The sequence below is a fragment of the Myodes glareolus genome, chromosome 3 (genome assembly GCF_982192425.1).
Source record: "Myodes glareolus chromosome 3, mMyoGla1.1, whole genome shotgun sequence".
In the NCBI taxonomy this organism is placed as follows: Eukaryota; Metazoa; Chordata; class Mammalia; order Rodentia; family Cricetidae; genus Myodes; species Myodes glareolus.
Window position 1 is genome coordinate 36,140,137 of NC_142028.1, and position 19,130 is coordinate 36,159,266.

The following is a 19,130-nucleotide window of genomic DNA, read 5'->3' on the forward strand; positions in this document are numbered from 1 at the left end:
GAAAGTGTGGAATATATACACATTAGAGTTTTACTCAGCGGTAAAAAAAAACAATGACATCTTAAATTTTGCATGCAAATGGATGGAAATAGAAAACACTATCCTGAATGAGATAACCCAGACCCAAAAAGATGAGTATGGTATGTACTCACTCATTAGTGGACTCTAGCCACAAACAAAGGACATTGAGCCTATAGTTCACAAGCCTAGAGAAGCCAAATAACAAGGTGAACCCAAAAAAAACATGTATAGATCCTCCTGGAAATTGGAAGCAAAAAAGATCGCCGGGCAAAAGTTGGGAGCATGGGGTTGGGAGTAGGGGTTGAGGTGGGGATGGAGAAAGGGGACAGGGGGAGTGAGAAGGGAAGGGAGAAGGGAAAGACTGAGGAGAGCTTGGGGGAGTGGGAGGGTGGAGATGGAGGAATGGCGGATATAACTGCAGGGAAGAAGATATCTACATTTTAGGGTTGGCAAGAGACTTGGCTCTAGAGGGGATCCCAGGTGTTCACGGGGATGTCCCCAGCTAGGTCCTTGGGCAGCAGAGGAGAGGGTGTCTGAACTAGCCTTGCCTCACTATCACACTGAAGATTATCTCGAATATCACCATAGAATCTTTGTCTGGCAATGGATGGAGATAAAGACAGAGACCCTCAACAGAGCAACGGACTGAGCTCCCAAGGTCCAGTTGAAGAGCAGAAAGAGGGAGAAAATGAGCAAGGAATCAGGACTGTGAGGGGTTGGTCCACCCACTGAGACAGCGTGCCTGATCTAATGGGAGCTCACCAAATCCAGCTGGATGGGGACTGAATGAGCATGTGATCAAACCAGAGTCTCTGAATGTGGCTGCTAATGGGGGCGGACCGAGAAGCCATCAATAATAGCACTGGGACCTGTTTCTACTACATGTGCTGGCTTTTTGGGACCCTAGTCCATTTGGATGCACACCTTCCTAGGCCTGGATGGAGTGGGGAGGGCCTTGGACTTCCCACAGGGCAGGATATCCTACCCTCTCTTAAAGAGAGAGGGGGAGGGGAGAGAGTGAGTGGGGGAGTGGAAGGGGAATGGGAGGAGGGGAGGAAGTGTAAATTTTTGAATGGAAAAAAAAGAACTCAATCTATAAGTGGAGGCAAACAAACAGATCATTATGTTGTATCTAGAGATAAAGATACGCACAGACTTGGGTCAGCCAGATAACACAGCATGTTGCAGAATAGATTATTTGTTTAACTATGTAAAGATATGCTGCATTTGTTTGTGCTATAGAATAATTGCTTAACTATGTAAAGATTGTCGCATTCATTTGTGTTGTAGAATGACTGTTTGACTGGGTAAAGATGTGTTGCATTTGCTTGTGCTGCATTTGTTTAACTATTAAAGATGTGTTGCTGTTTTACCTTGCCTACCTGATTGGTTTAATAAAAAGTTAAATGGCCAATAGCTAGGCAGAGGAGGGATAGGTGAGGCTGGTGGGCAGGGGAGCAAGACAATCATCTGGAGGCCACATAGTCAGGGGCAAGACAGATATGGAGGAAGCAGGAAAGCAGGATGAACAGTATGTAGATGAAGTACAAGCCTTGGGGCAATACATAAATTAATAGAAATAAGTTAATTTACATTTTTTTAAAAGGCTATCTAGAAATAAGCCTAAGCTAAGGTCAACATTCATAATTAATAATAAGTCTTCGTGTCATGATTTGGGGGCTGGGGATTCAAGAAAGTCTGCTACATTTGGCACCCAACATGAGACTAAATTTCCAAATAGGGTCTGAAAAAGCAGAAAAGCAAAAAGCAACAAAACAAGAAAAAAATAGATATGGCTCCTTTAAGATGCACAGATGTGCAGGAGAACACTTGAGCAGCTGGCACACAGCTAAGTAAAAATGCCTGCCACAGTGTGGGCACCAACTTCCTAAAGTTGGGGCAGTTAAATAAAGCTTCTGATTAAACACGGCTCTTGGCCAGGTCTGAGAGGCATAAAGCTCTGTTCTCATGGACCTGAGCAGGGCAAAGTCAGCCACCAGCACAAAGCTGCACAGTTAGTTTAAGGTTTGGCTCAGGCAGGCAGAGAAATCTACAGGTGCATAGTAAAGCAAGTCTAGACTAAGAAAAACCTCTAAACAGGTTACAGTGTGTTTAAAAATGTGCATACGTGATTAGAAAAGAAAAGGAAATGGGCATAAAAATCATGGGAAAAAAATAAATCATTTAAAAATAATTAAGTAAAGACTTTAAAAAAAGAGTAGAGTAATATAAAAAGAATAAGTCAAGTAATGCTGGGAAATACACAGGGAGTCTGGATTTGCATGATGCTTTGTTGACTTTGAGTTTTTTGAATGCTGACTAGTGAATGACAGCTGCTGAGAGACACAGGATTGTAAAAGGAACTTCTGAATTAAACCAGCCTAGATACTTTAGGGATCATAACTTTAAAATGGAAGACAGAAAATGTATTACATTGAGGAAGAGGTTGTGCTTTGGATTTGGTTATACTTTGGCTGTGGATTCCTTCAAGGTTAACAGAGATCATATTTGATCAGGGGAGATCCCTTGAAAATCTCAACTACAGACATAAAGAAATAAACCTAAAGAAAAAATAAAAGACAGGCAATGTATAGCAACAAATATTACAACTAGTTTCTCAGGACTTGATCATTATTTCAATTTTTTCAGGTCCCCTAAAAATGCTGCCACTTCTAGACAACAGAAACCAGTCTAGAGAACACTATGCCCACATTCCCAAGAGGTTGGGGTAGGTGACTTTTTGGTCATTTGGTAGGTTATGGATGTTTGTCATCATTTAAGGGGAATATACATTAAAAGGTAACTATTAACCTCAAATATTTTACATTGGTATGGATTTTGGTATATTGATACAAATTTAAAGTTATTTTTGATATACTGTATGTATATTTCAACACTTTTGGGGTATTGTGCAACTCATTTAAAAATGAGATATATAATTAAGAAATACAGGTTGGTAGTTAGTAATATATAATAGCCATAATTGTAATCTTATTAGGAATGTTTTCAAGGTTAAACAGATATATTTTAGATAGATAAGTGATCTTCAAGTGCTTCAGGGATCTACAGAATATGGCATTTAAAATATTTAACAACGTAAGGCTTTTCATGACAGTGAGACATGTCTGCCCCTGACAGTACCAATCTACTTCATAAAAGAATAAAGGAGATCAAAGAACCTCCATAGAAAGTTTGCTTTCATTGGGGTAAAGCTGGAAATTTGGTGAAGAAACTGTCCTTGCCTCAACTGCTGACATTATACCATCCAAACTGGACATGCAGGACACAAAGGAAAATGACTGTCAAACTTTACCAAGATAAGGTGGGACAGCCCATCAAAAATCCTGCTTCATAGAAAATCCTGCCAGATATTCTATGCCTATTATCAAAAGATGGATGTTCCAATGTTGAAGAGGAACCTTGGGTGGCTGCCCAGGCATCCAGATGTCTCTGTCATTTCTATAGTTTGGAAGTGACTTGCACTGCACTTCCTATGTACTTAGCTAATATTATATCATCCTGGGATCTTTGATGGAGTTGAAGATTAGACAGTTATAGTTTTCATTAATTATGATAGAAGGTAAATTGGGTACAAAACTTTAGACTCACCAAGGTAGGATAAGTAATGGTATTTTTTTTTTTTTGGAATTTGCCAAATACAAATGGACTGGAGATTGTAAATGTAATTCTTACTTGATAATTATTCTAATTGTATTAGTTTTACTAGGTTAAAGTTAAAACCTTTCCTTTTTATTTAGACAAAATGAGGAAACTTCGTGGAATAGAATGTTTGTTTAATATGTAAAGATGTGTTGCATTTGTTTGTGTTGCATAATAATTGTTTAACTATGTAAAGTTATGTTGGCTTTTATGCTTCATTTATTTAACTTTGTAAAGATTGGTTGCTTTTATTTATGTTGCATTTGTTTAACTATGTGAAGATGTATGACTTTTACTTACGCTGCATTTGTATAACTATGTTAAGATGTGTTACTGTTTTAACTTGCCTGTCTAAGGCACCTGATTGATTTAATAAAAAGCTGAATGGCCAATAACTAGGCAGATGAGAGAGAGGTGTGGTTGGTGGGCAGAGAGAAAAGGGAAGCCAGCCAACCAGCTGGAGGCTAAGCAACTGGGGACAAGATAGACAGACATGGAGGAAGCGGGAAAGCAGGATAAACAGTACACAGATAAGGTAAGTGAGCCTTGGGGCAGCACATAGATTAATAGAAATGAGTTAAGTTTTAACAAACTAGCTATAAACAAACCTAAACTAAAGCCAAGCATTCATAATTAATAATAAGTCTCCATGTCATGATTTTGGGGCTGGTGGTCCAATAAAGCCAACTCCAAAGGTATTTGCCATAAATTCTGACAACCTGAATTTGATTCTTAGAAGGGGAAAACCAACTCTAGCAGTTGTTCTCTTGTGGGAACTCCTTCAACCAATAGCCAGTAAGATACTGGCCCACTTTGGACGTGGTCTCACATACTATAAAAGTAGACAAAAAGCTGCTGGATTCGGTTTCAGTTCTCAGCACAAGCAGGGAACTGTGGATTGCTACTATTTCTGTGAGCCTATACCCTAATAAATAAACCTTGTTATACTCCATTCTGGGCTACTTTGGAACTCTTTTGTAAGTCAACAAATTGGTGCCCACCATCTGAGGCATGGATCCACATAAGACCTAAAAAAAAAAAACTTAAGGAAAAAAAAGAGGGCTTCTAGACCCACAAAATTGGGAGCCAGGTTCAGCTTCTTGGTAGTCACTTTTTTTTTCCCAGATAGGCTCTGTTTGCCGGCTGCAAGCAGCCGCGTAACACCTTAAAAAGTCAGCATCTTGGTTCATGCTGGCATCACAGAATGGCTCTGGCTCTTTCATGAGGTCCTGTTATGGAGTATTTAAATGTGGTTTGTGAGTAGAGTCATACAAGTTACTTAATGGTGACATAGACCCACTGCATCCCTGGAGCTGGGGTGGTAAGCATGGCTCACAGAGCTGGTAGTAAACATACCTCGGCCATGTTGGACTAGGTGGAACCAAAAGGCAATGCAACCTTAGTCCCAGCCATGCTGCTTAGCATTTTAAGAGGTGCTCCTGGTCAGAAAATGATTACAGATAATCAATAAAGACAGATTTAGACACAAAAGACCTTGAAGTCACAGTGTGTTTAAAAAATGTACACAGGCTTGGGAGAGAGAAGAAGACTATATACAGTTATAAAAAGAAATAAATAGCTTTAAAAAATAAAACAAAGTCTTTAAAGAGACAGTAAAAGTAAAAGAGTACAGACAATTATAGATTAAAGGAGTAAAGAAAAACAAACCACATAAAGATAGAATATACGCAGAGAGTCTGGTTATGTATATTATTCTGTTTTCTTTTAATTTTTTTGACAGCAGAGAGACATCTGATTCTGGGAGCTGCTAAATTAAACCAGCATATATATTTTAAGGTATCTTTACTTCAAAAGTTGGATCTAAGGATATGCTGCTTTGGAAAAGAGGTTCTGCTTTTATTTCCACAGAAGATAAAAACATGTGAATTCCTTCCAAGCTAATGTGGTTTAATGGAACAAGAACCCCTGAAAGACCTACATGAACCCTTAAAAATACTTCATGCAACAAACAGAAGGAAGCAGTTTGGAAAAAACTATGCCCAAATTCCCAAAGTGATTGTTTATAAACATTTGTTTTCGCTTTTAAAGGGGTTGGTTATAAGTGATTAATGGTCATAGTCAATTTCTAAATAAATAAATAAATAAATAAGGGGTATATGATATATAGACACGAATACTTAACATTATTGTGAACTTCGGTCTGTTAATACAACTTTAAGGTCAATTTGCTACACTGTGTATATGCATTTCTGCTCTTGTTTAAGATATTGTGTTTGTGCCGCTCATTTAAAAATGTAATGTATAGATAAAAAATACAGATTAATAGTCATCTGTACTAATCAAACATTGTAGCCATGTTAGTTAAGTTTTCTAGATATACAGATATATAGATATATAGATACATAGATATTTCAGCAAGATAGATAATCTTTGAACACTTCAAAGAATTGTAGAATATGCCATTTAAATAACTTAGGATTCTATTGACATGAGACATGATTTCTCCTGGCAGCACTGATCTATTCCTAAGAGAATATGAGAATGTTGAGCACCAAATGTGGAGCTTGTTCTCTTCTTGACAAAACTGGCCTTTGGGCAAAGAACTGCCCCTGCCTCAACCACTGACAAAATGCATGGTGTCCAGACTGGACAAGTAGGATACAAGCAAGACTGTCAAACCTTGCCAAAACAGGGTAAGATGTTTTTTCAAATTTTCCTGCCTCTGAAAATGGCCTGTCAGTTACTCTAGGCCTCAGCCAAAGTTGGTTGACCCAACATTGCAAATGAGACTTTGGGTGATTGTCCAGGTAGCCGGTTATCTCTGTCATTTCTTGCACCTTTTGGAAGTTGCTTGATTGTACTTCCTGTTTACTCAAGTAATATCATTTCCCTTTTCAGGTCTTTGATGGGGTTAAAGACTAGGTTATTTTCCTCTCATGACTTAGCCAAGCCATTTTTAATATAAGACATAGACTCTTTAGGATAGGATAACTATTAAAACATTTAGCATATGTTTTTGTTTGATGTTGTTCATGCTGCTTTTAATTCTAATTTTTATGTATTTTTGCTGTTTATTTTCCCAGGACAATACTTGATATTTGTTCTTATTGTATATAATTTCATATTAGTCTTAGAATTCTCTTATTTAGAAAAAAGGGGAAGGTGCTATGGGAACTCCTTCAACTAGTAGCCAGTAAGACACTGGCCCACTTTGGGTGTGGTCTCATATACTATAAATGCAGATGAAAAACTGTGTGCAGATCTCTTGGCTGCTGGATCGGTTCCAGATCCTAGCGCATGCAGAGGACTTCAGATCTCTACTATTTTTGTGAGTTTATCCCCAGATAAATAAACCTTTGCTATACTCCATTCTGGGTTATTTTGGAACTCTTCTGTATGCCAACATCCTCTGACCTCTACAAGTAAACTATGGCATATACACACTCTAAATAAATAAAATGTGAAAGGAGAGAGAGAGAGAGTGACCCATAGGCTTGAAAGAAGATATGAAGATGTCCAACACCCAACACAGTCTAGGTAATCAGAAAAGGGTGTTTAGGAAAGCAGATATTGTTTCAATCTCAGAAGAGAAATGTGAATTTGGTCAAGAGACAAAATGAAAAAAAAAAAAACAAAGGCCATTACAACAGGAGTTAGCAGATAAGAAAAAAAGGAATGCCACAATCTCTGTACAGATTTGCAAACATTTTAGAATTACTAGAAAATGAAGTTTGGGAATGGTTAGGAGGAGGATGGGGAACAAGGAGGTCAAATCACAGGAGGACTATGAACTTTACCTACAGGATATACGAAGCTACTGAAAGCTTTAAGCAAAGGACTAAAAATGTCAAACTTACATTCAAATAGTTCTTCAAGTTATTAAGCAGAAATTCTGAAGGAACTTGCCAAAGTTCTAGGTGAAAGTTAAGGAGGCCTTGAAATAAGTAATCATAGTTGTAACGGTTTGAATGACAAAGGCTCCCATAGGCTCATATATTTGAATACTTGGCCCCTGTTGGTGGAACTCTTTGAGAAGGATTAAGAGATGAAGCCTTGCTGAAGGAAGCAGGCTTTAAGGCTTCAAAAGACCTGCACCATTCTAGTATGTCTTTCGGCCTCCTGCTTGTGGATCAAGATATAAGTGGGTGTAGTGGTGCATAACTTTAATGCCAGCACTTAGGAGGCAGAAGTAGGAGGACCTCTGTGAATTGAAGGTTAACTTTGTCTACATAGTAAGTTCTGGAACAATCAGGAGTATATAGGGAGACCCTGTCTCAAAATAAACAACAACAATAAAGATATAAGCTCTCAGCTGTTCCTGCCGTCATGTCTTTGCTCCACCATCATAGACTTTAACACTCAGAAATAATCTCTTTTATAAGTTGCCTTTATCATGGTGTTTCATCTCAGCATTAGAAAAGAAACGAATACATTGTGCATCTCTAAGTGAAACAGAATATAAGAACTGAGATAGGAAAAAAAGAAATGCAATATTGTATCAAATGACCTTGAGCTGCCTTTAGCCACCTAGATGGAAATGTTCAGCAGCCCACAGAACCAAGGAAGATTAGGACAAATTTCTGGTAAAAGGTTAAAGGGGCCGGGAGTGGAAGGGAACAGATTACATTTAGAAGCGACATCTTGAGAATAGATGGACCAGTGGTAAAAACGCCAGTGGAAAAACAAAGTGACCAGAAAATAGTTCCCCAAGGAACAACTCCATGTAATGAAAAAAAGCAAAGAAACTTCAGGAAGACAACAAAGAATGCAGTGTTTGGGGGCCAGGGGACTGCTGAAAGCAAGATAAACACCATCAAACATCAATGAATGGCACTCTCAGGCTTGAGCAGTTTGGTACCTGAGCAAGAACAAATGTCAGTATTACAGAGAAAGCAGACACCTAGGATCTGTGAAGAAGAATGATTAAGGAATTAAAAGCAAGAGAGTCTTGCTTCCAGAAGAGCTAATTAAGAGGGCAAAGAGTGTTTCTTTTTCTTGTTTCTTTACAACAAATAAAAGAAGCAATCAATAGAAAATGAGAGTATGAACAGGGTGGGGGAAAAAGAAATCTACAGCAAGGGAATAGTACGTTTTAAATAAGCAGTACTTTCATTCTCTGAGAACTGAATAAGGAAAATAAATATTAAGAAAGACATAAACCGAGAACATTCCAAACAAAGGCAACTGAATAGTAACATCATAGAACCCTTCAACTTCTACACAAGTGCAGGGAGAAGGTGATCCAGAGAACAGTAGGAGTGACCAAGAGAGCACCAAAAGGAGTCTGAGAAGATGCTGCAGCCAGGTTCTAAAATAAGAAAGTAAGCAGGATAGCAGTGTGCTAGAGAAGAACATTGAGAAGGGGGTAAATTAAAAGATCTGAATGCTTTTATTTGTTCTGCTCATCAATACATGGAAAGCAATACGAACAATGGACTAGTTAAGGGGGAAAGAATCAAGCAACATCTCTTACATCTGTATACTTCTCCCTTCATTTCCCTCTTAACCCCACCTTAATCAGTCATAACTGAAATGGAAGTTATTTTAGTATTCATGTTACTAAAACAAGAATTTAAGTAGTCCTGTCCCTAAATTGTTAAAGACAACCAAATCCAAAAAGTAATACTTCCTTCTAAAAATTAAATAAATAAGTAAATAAATAAATAGCTGAGCCAGTGAAATGACATATTGGGTAAAAAATGGCTCTTGCTGCAGTCGTGATCACTGGAGTTAAATCTCCAGCAACCAATATCATAGGAGGAAAACCTCTTACAATTCTTCTCTAACTTCCAGAAGTGCATCATGCATGAGTACATACATACACACAATAAATAAATAAACAAAATTAAAAAAAACAACTAGTCAGGTTCAGTGGCACATGCCTACCATCCCAGTATGCAGGGGCTAAGGCAGAAGAACCAGGAGCTTGAGGCCTTCCCAAACTACAACAGTGACTGAAACCCAACCTGGGCTACCCAGAAAAAACACATCTCCTACACTAATCATAAAAAAAAAAATTAGTTGAAGTCTTGCTGTGTTGACCAGGCTGACCTCAAATTCCTAAATTCAAGCAATCCTGCCTTCTGCAAACCCAGCAGCACTAGAAGGGAAAGACAAGTGGAACCCTGAAACTCCCTGGCCAGATAGTGTTGGTGAAATCGAAGAGGTCCGAGTTTAGTAAGAGACCCTGTCTCCAAAAAACAAGGTAGAGAGTCATAGGGTGAGACAGCTAACATCTACACACACACACACACACACACACACACACACACACACACATGCATACACATATATACACACACACACACACACACACACACACACACACACACACACACACTGTGGGACTTGTACCCTGTAAAAATTTGTCACTTGTATTGATTTAATAAAATGTTGGTTGGCCAGTAGCCAAGGCAGGAAGTATAGGTATATGACCAGAATAGAAGAATTCTGGGAAGAAGAAAGGCTCAGTCTGCAGTCGTCACCCAGACACAGAGGAATCAAGATGAGAATGCCTCACTGATAGAAGGTACCAAGCCACGTGGCTAACAGAGATAAAAATTATGGGTTAACTTAAGATGTAAGAGTTAGTTAATAAGAATCCTAAGCTATTGGCCAAGCAGTGTTGTAATTAATATAGTTTCTGTGTGATTATTTCGGGTCTGGGTGGCCAGAAAATGAACAAGCAACATCTGCCTACACATGTATACATGTAAGCATGTATATAGGCATCTACCCACACGTGTGCATGCACATACATGTGCATATGTGAACATGTATATAAGCATATACTATACATACACATATATAAGTGGGGAGTGGAGCTGGTAGTGCCCAAACAGCTTGGATACTTACAACTGGAAACAGGAATTATGAAGCAACAGCATAGGTGGCTCTTCATCTTTTTTCTTTTCTTTTTCCCCTTTGGGTTTTTTGTTTGTTTGGTTTGGTTTTTGTTTTTCTGGTTTTCTGGTATTTCTCTGTGTAACAGCTCTGGCTGTTCTGAAACTCACTTTGTAGGGCTTTTCATCTTTTACAAAATGCTTTTTAGGACCTTGTCTATTTCTCACAACAGCATTTTGAAATATATGCATTGTTATGTACGTCTTACATATAAAGAGACTAATTCTGCCTGTTTTGTTCCATAACTCAGAATAGTGTCTGGCATATAGTAGGCCCACACTGAAAAGTTGTCAAATAAAGAAGAGTTGAAGAGGTTGTGTTAAATTCTGAAAAGTCATATTGTTAATAGTTAAATTTCTCAAAGGGCTCTTGTCAAGAGAGTGTGAAAGTTGGTGTGTCAAAGTTAGTAGCCTTCCTGTTCTTAAACACACAGCATTCTAGGGTTTGGAGATTGTGATATTTATTCATTTTATTTTCTCCGTAGGTAACTTGCCCTGTTCTCAGCTACTTCTTCCTGCTGTACTGAAGCAATACCATGAAGAATGTCTCCTAGATCACCATACTCTCTAAAGTGGTAGTTTTATATAGCCTGTTGGTCCTTAATAGTAACTATGTGGGAAGAACAAAGAAATACAATGCAGCCCACTGTGCACATGTAGAAGACCTCACTTACAGTATTTATAGAGATTCACACATGGTGGGAGTGCTATGAACAGATGGGGATAGAGACAGAGAATCCTCCAACCTGAGACCACTGTGTTTAAACATGTCCTCACTCCACACAGTAGGTATCATCCGAAAAGCCCGGTGTATACCACCTTTTGTAAATGCAGTAATATCAAGACCAGTGGGTTGTTATTACTTAAAATGAATTTTTTTATTATTAAAATGTGTTACTGAAAAAGAAACCATCCTTATATATGAAAAACATTTAAATTGGGTATAGTAGTTCTCATCTGTTATTCTAGAACTCAGGAGGCTGCAGCAGAAGGACTGCTGTGAGCTCCAGGCCAGCCCAAGAAACAGAGTGGAAGCTCTGTCTCAAACACAAAATAAACTTGCGATGGAAAATTTGGTAATTTTGCATCAAATCTAGTTCATATCTCAACTCTTCAGTGTAAGCTAGCTCATCTTGGGCAAACAGCTATTCTTCCGAGTCTGTTTACCTGTTAAATGGATATTCTACCTACTGCTCAGAATCTTTATAAAGATACAATGGGAAAGGAATATGGATGTGTTGAGGAAACTGTGAAGCATGGAACACATGACAGGAATCAAGAAATAAATTCTGTTCCACAACAATTTAACATGTATACAAAAAGTCTGTGGTCTATTGGGGGAGGGGTAAGAATTGAGCCAAAAAGTCTGATCCTTAATGAGGAAATACACCAACAAATGTTACAGGATTAGCTCTTTTTCTCCTAGGAAACCATGTGATCGGGAAACTGTAAGTAGATGCTAAATATAGAGTACTCAAAAGTGTGCTTTTTCATTCAAAGAAATATTTAACCATTTATTGACAAAGATTTACAGGTATTACCAACAAAGAAAAGTTATAAAGCTAAAGTTTGAGAAAAAATAAGTAAAAACTATACCATAGGTATGTTATAGCAATGGAAAGGATCTTATATAAAGTGTGTTACAATTCTCATAGTTGACAGATTTTAGAAAATCAAAGTCCAAAGATGCAAAGTGTTACCTAAGAATGTATGGTGTACATCTTATGTAATATTTCCTCACAGCATCTTCATCCCAGTAACCTAGCCCTGGGCTGCCACAGCACCTCACGCATAATAATTATCATATTAAGTCGTTTTGATGCTGTCCTTCCTCATGTGCTGGAAGATCCCAATAGACATGTGTACCCAATTCATCCTATATTCCCAGCACTTGGTTTGTGTTACATACTCAACTGCAATGAACCATATTTCAGTTAAAATTGTTTTGTACATTTGAGAGAAAAGTATACACTTCTGGAAATCTTCCTGTTTAACTATCAAGATATTTTAGCAAAATACTTTAAAGGCTAATGATACTACAGAATTGAATTTGAGTACAGAAAGTTAGTAACTAATCTTGGATAGACAAAAATAGGAAGCTAGGAAAGGGTTCCTGAAAAGAGGGACATCATTATAGTACAGATCCTAAGAATATTAACAGATTTTTGGATTTTTATGACTAGGTCTTCAAGAGTATTTTTCAATAACTTTAGAATGACCTATGCTGAAATATCAATAACCCACTAACAGTATGATTTCTGCCCTGGCTATTATGTTATTTGCTCAAGTGCTCGTAACAACTCCTCAATGACTTTTGAATAGAACGAGATAAAGGATGCTGGAGAGATAGTTCAGTTGTTAAGAGCACTTCCTGTTTCTTGCAGGGAGGGAACCCAAGGTCAGTTCCCTGCACCAACATCAGGTGGCTCACAAAAGCCTTAACTCCAGGTTCAAAATCTGATGCCCTCTTCTGTCCCCCTTGGGGACATGCACAAACATGGTATGCATACATACATACATACATGTATGTATATATGTGTATATGTATGTATATGTATGTATATGTGTGTATATACATATATAAATAAATATAAAAATAAAGCTCAAAAAATTCAAGGAGATACAAAAATATTTTTTAGGGAAGGTGAGATAGCTCAACAGGTTAAGACACTTGCCACCAAGTCTGACAACCTGAGTCTAATCCCCAGGGTACACATGGTAGAAGGTGAGAACCGACTCCCACAATTTGTTCTCTGGCCTTTCAGTGTGTGGCATAGTCTCCCTCTTTTCCTCCCTCCCTCTCTCACACACACAATAAATGAATGCAAAAAAAATAAGTATTTTTAAGAAAAGAGTCTAAATTGGAAGATTTCCTTAAAATAAAAGGGGTCTGAAAGACATGAGTTCTATTCCCCATTGTATTGCTGACTTCTTTTTTAAGGAGGCCAGGAGAGGGGATTGGATCCCCTGAAGTTGGGGTGAGAGCTGGTTGTGAACCACCTGCTGTATGTGCTGGGATCAGCACTCTAGTCCTCTGCAAGAGCAGCAGGTGCTCTTAACTGCTGAGCCATCTCTCCAGCCCTTTATCTGACCTTCAACAGATTGTTTCATTTCTCTAGGATAAATGATTAGCTTCCTCAAGTTTAAATGCTATAATTATAAGATCAAAAGCCTCTACCAATAGTTGAGAGAACTGAGAAGAAAAATGAAAGAATAAGAAAGGTCAGAGGCTGAAATTCCCGAGGTTCTGGTTAGGTCAGTTACTAGCCTAATAACCTTCAGGAAGTCACTTACCTTCTGCAAACCAGAATTTCCGCATTCACAGTTATCCCAGGTGACCACAGTTTAGCTATAATATCCCAGAAGTTTAAAGTGTAAAGTATTGTTGCTATAAACAATGATATTTATGGAAACTTTATGTTCCTACTAATTAGGAATAGGAAACATAGTATCTGTCAGAAATAAACCCTAAGCCTCCTTTGACTTCCTCCCCTCCGGAGTTCCAGTTCAATACTTCCCTAGAGCCACTCACAAACACGGATCCAGAGAGACTTCATACCTTTCATTCACCTATTCTTACTAAAATGCTCAAAGCCAGCTAGTAAAAATGGAGCGTCTGTATTGCACACTAGTCCAGTCTCTCCGTGCCCTCCTTTTTTGGCACTGTTTTTACTTTGTTAACAAACTAAGCCAAACCTGCTTCTCTCAAGCCCAGTTGCTTTGAGGCTCAGTTCAAGTCTCCTTTCTTCCTTTCACTCCCACTATCGTCTGTGTGTCCCTTCTTCCTTTCTGTCTTTACATGGAGTCTCACTGGCTGGAACTCAATACAATCATCTCACCCAGCTTCTTGCGTGCTGAGACGACAGGTGTGAGCCACGGACCAGCTCCACCTTCCATTCTTTGAAATCTCAGTGATCACAAAGAGCCGATGAGAGTCACAGATCTCAGTGTAACAGCTTGTATGTAGTAATTGTCCAGTGAATGATGGCAGTTGTCATGTTGGCACACGGAAAGTACTAGTCACATATCACTTCGGTTCAGTGTGGCTCAAATTTGATTATGAGGATCTTTCCAAATGCAAAATACATTTCGGTGGGTGGAAAGAAGGACCTGAGATTCTGTTCTTCAAAATGTTTCTAATGCTGTTGACCCAAGGACCATACTTTGAACACAAGACGCAGATTTTAGCGAACATTTTTTAAAAATGTATATTTATCTAATCTGTTCTGCTTGATAGTAAGCTCTCAGAGGACAGAGATTATCGTTTCTCTTAGTACCATATAAAGATGCTTAATAAACATCTGTTAACATCTTATCTGTGGTGATCATCATATTCTAGAAGATCAAGAATGCCTGTGTAATGCTGATTTTCAAATTAAATGCTGAAGTATGCCAGTATGAAAGCTTACTTGATGACTGGAGTCACAGTTGTGTGCTTGTGCAGAGACAAGGGAAAATCTGGTAGAAAACTTAACCTCCTCACCAGTGAGAATGTAATAGAAGAAGCAATGATGTACCAAATGGTCACCTGCTCTATGATAAAGCATAAAGATCATTAAAATGCAATCTTAATTGCATTACAAATTTAGCTACAAACCTTAAAAAAATAAAAGACATGTTGGCAACAATACAAAAACCAATAATAAATAGCATATCATTAGATTGACTTCATTTTTCAGAGGCACACCCATATTTTTCAACAAACTTTTAGCATGTAATTAATCTAAAGCTCTCAGGTTGTGTTGGAATTTCAAGGAAAAGAAAGAAACACCCTCCAAGTCAGAAGTCAGGGCTCAAAATTACACCGCCCACGATTACACTGGTAAGAAATTCAAAGGAATCATCTGTATATTAATGATGATCTGAGAAGCTGCCTATTTAAGCCTTTCTTGTAAAGCTAAAATTATTTAGCTGCTTGCTAAAAACCTCTTTATATTAGCATTCTTAGTTCAGATGGGACCAATACTCTTAAGTTCTACTGGGATACTACATTCTTCCTACATACACATTTTGTATATATAATACCTGCTTACCCAAGTCTGTCTACAGGTAGCCTAAACTGTGAGACGAATTATTTAAATTAGCCATTAGCGCAAAAAGCACCCCTGTAAGCTATTGTGTTTGTCACAAGCAGCCACCTGCTCCTTAATTCATGGAGACCTTTTATTAAAACCACTCATCAATATTTAACTGATATTAACACAATATTTGTGCTTTAAATAAATTTAAACAAGTCAGAGGATGACAAAATTCAGGGAATTGTTATTAACTACAAAAAACACAGATGCACAGAACTACCATCAAGTCCCAGACTCAAACTGGGCTCAAGAGTTTTAATAAATCAATGTTATTACTTCGGAGAAAAACATAAAGCAGTCGAGAGTCAGCCCACAGGAAAATGAATCCTATTACTTCCATCAGAAGTCTAGTCCCTAGGGCAAAGCGCAGTCACTGGTTTATACCAGGCACTCTTCCTAGAAAATAATCCTATCTAAGGAGAATTTCACATCTCAAACCTCTCATTTCTAACCAAACAGACTCACAGTGAGCCTGGGCATACACTTGATCTACCTATTTGTGGGTCTCTAACTAGCAATTAGAACCAAGCAAATAGCTTCAGTGGGGTAAGGGACCAGTTCATAAGGATCAGATTCTTGCACAGAAAAATGAAACATCACGTCAGTCTCATTCCTTCCTGCTTCCTAACGTTTCTTTATGATTCATTTTTATGTGTTTGCCAATAACTAAGATAATAGTAAGTAGACCTCACCAATTCCTGAAATAGTCTTAACCAATAACTCTAGATTCTTTTGTTAATTGTTTTGTGTATCTATGTGTCGCCCAACTGAGTGAGTTTCCCAAAAGGCCCCCAACACTGTCTAAGCCCTAAAAGGAAGTGTATTATTACTATTGATCATAGTCATAGTAACATTCTAATAATGAGGAAATACAGTGGGGTGACAGCAGTGAAGCCACAGTCCTGAAGTCAGTATGTTACTGCACCATTTGTAAGCTGCATGGCTGCAAGCTCACCACTTATCTTCCCCAAGCCTCAGTTTTGTGGTAACAACCCAATGCAGTATCACATTAAGAGTCCTTACTCGAGCGTCTGACATATCAGTGGGCGCTTAAATAGAGCTTAGTTACCTTCCCTTCCTCCTGAATAAACACTTGTTGATTTGAACTGACAGTAATTCTTCTCGGCGACTGCCAATGGCACTATTGTCATACTTTCCCCCATTACCCTCTTGGTGGTACCTTTGTCATTTCCTGAGAAAGGTGTTTTTGACTCTGCTATCTTGAAAAATAACTGCCAACCACACAAATTACCCAAAGGAAAGGATTCCCGCATGGTAACTGCAGTCAGCAGGACATAAAATCTCCAGGTATACACCTTGCTTCCACCTGCTCACACCAGCACTCATCCCCCACCCCCCACAGGTCCTTCAATGAAGGAATGGCAGACAGGAAAACAGTGAAGCAGCTAAAAGAGAAATAAACAGCTCGGGGGTTTCTGTGTTTTCTTCTTGGCAAGAACCCTCAGGTTCTGGCACCAATCAATTTTAACCCCTTAGGAAAAACAAAACAAATAAAAACCCTTCCTCATATCCTAAAGAAAACACACCTCAGATTTCTGGCCTTTTCGCATCTCCGGGCCCACCAGTCTGCCCACCATCAGCTTCCCACAACATCAAAGGAACCTCTCCTAAGCTCTTAATTAATTAGTCTTCAATGGACCTCATCCATGTGTTTCTCAACTAAACCTAGCACCTTCCCCAATCTTCCGCACTCTAAGTTATAAAAGCACCCTATATCTCTAAAAGGGAAAAGAAAAGCATTCTTCAAGTTTCCACTTTGCTGCATTAAAGCTGATCATTTTATTTGTGCCCTTAACAATCTGTAATATTTTCCTTAGGTCTTCATCAGTCAGCTGGGAAAAGCCACCATCATTTACACATACACACGCGCGCGCGCACACACACACACACACACACACACACACACACACACACACGAGGGGGGGGCAGAAAACAAAATTTAAAAACATACATCCCTTCCCTCTGCCGCACATAGACAATAATCTCATTATTTTTAAACAGATGTCAACTCTGAGTTAGCACATCTGTGATCTAAACCACCATGATGTCAATACAGGACACCAGCTTTCAAAGGTACAGGTTTAAAAAAAAAATTACCATCACTCTATCACCGTAAACACTAATATCCACTCTCAAATCATTCCAGGCCTTGCAGACTAGAATCTTTTTTGGTGGCCTTTATTTTAGTGGCCATCTGGGGCCATTTTCACCTTAGCATGTATGTGTCTGAACTGTGAAGTCTGTCCCCCCCATATAAGTATTTCTTTTTCGCTTTATGTTTTGTTTTTGTTTTTTTATTAGTTCTTTGGGGATGTTGTACACCTCATCCTCCCTCCCCCAACTCTTAACAGATCCATTCCCCTTTCCCTCCCAACTTTGTGGTGTCCCCACCACCACCACCAAGCCAATTTGTGCTGCCCAAATGTTCTTGGCTGTGTGGCCTTCCCTGGAAGCGTGGTCGACTTATCACTATTTCTTAAGGTGCTTAATGAAGTAGCTCGCTCTGCCACCAGCCCAGAGGCCACCGAGTCCTTCATCTCAGGACCCCGGTCTCTGGGAGGTTAGTGCCTGTCTTCGCCCCTCCCACACAAGGACACCTGCTCATCCCGGGTGTTCTCCCGGGTGACCTCGAGGGTCCATCTTCACACCCTGCCCCCGGCGGACCCCGCAGGGGCCTACCAGTCGGTGTGCGGCTCGTCGACCACCAGCAGCACCTTGGCCTTCCTGGCAGCGGCGGGCGCGGGCGCGTCCACCAGGCCGGCGGAGGCGGCCGTCTGCTTCACGGCTTGCGACAGCGAGCTGAAGAAGCTGCTGCCCACCGACGGCGTCGGTGCGGGCTGCGGCGCGGGCTGCGGTGCAGGCGCCTGGGCAGGCGGTGGCCTGCGCTCGGGTCCGGGCGAGGCGGCAGACGTGGCCGCCGAAGCCGAAGCGGCACCGGGGCCAGGGGCGGGCGGGGGCTGCTGCGGCTCCGGGCGCTGAAGGTCAGTCATGTAGCCATTGGGCAGGTTGGCAATGAAGCTGCTGTCCGACAGCCGGCGCCTCAGGAAGTTCATCATCTGGCTTGAAGGGCTGAGGACCCTCGAGGCGGCGGGCCGGGCGGCGCGGGGATGACAGCGCGGGGCGACCGGAGCTGGTCCGCGGCTCGCTAGACCAGCAGACAGCCGCGGCGCTCTGGGTCTGGGGAGCCCGGCTGCAAACAAGCGAGCGGTGGGCGGCGCTGAGGGCGTGGCGACTGATGTCCCCGCCCCTCGCCGCAGAGGCCGCTCCGCCCCCGCCTACTCGGGCACGCGCGCCGCCTTCAAGCTCTGGCGTAGTGAGAGGGTAGAGCCTGGCCTCCCGCCACCAGAGCGTGACTGTGTGGGAACCAGACGCCCTCGCCCAGGAGGCCTCTGGAGGAGAGGGAAGCCAAGGGTCCCCCCCACCACCATCACCACCTTCGTGGTTTGGAGAGGAGAGTCGTGTCCCAGTTGGAGGCGAAGACACCATC

General features: G+C 40.3%; 1 protein-coding gene across 1 annotated transcript in view; it reads right to left on the reverse strand.

Moving 5' to 3' along the window:
* The window catches only part of Syn2 (synapsin II), a 153,460-nt gene extending 134,636 nt beyond the window's left edge, over nucleotides 1–18,824 (reverse strand). The window contains exon 1 of the mRNA XM_085686879.2: nucleotides 18,323–18,824. Coding sequence (XP_085543005.1) covers nucleotides 18,323–18,699 — 377 coding nt within the window. The 5' untranslated portion in view covers nucleotides 18,700–18,824. The remainder of the gene's footprint in view (nucleotides 1–18,322) is intronic.
* Nucleotides 18,825–19,130: the final 306 nt, after the last annotated feature.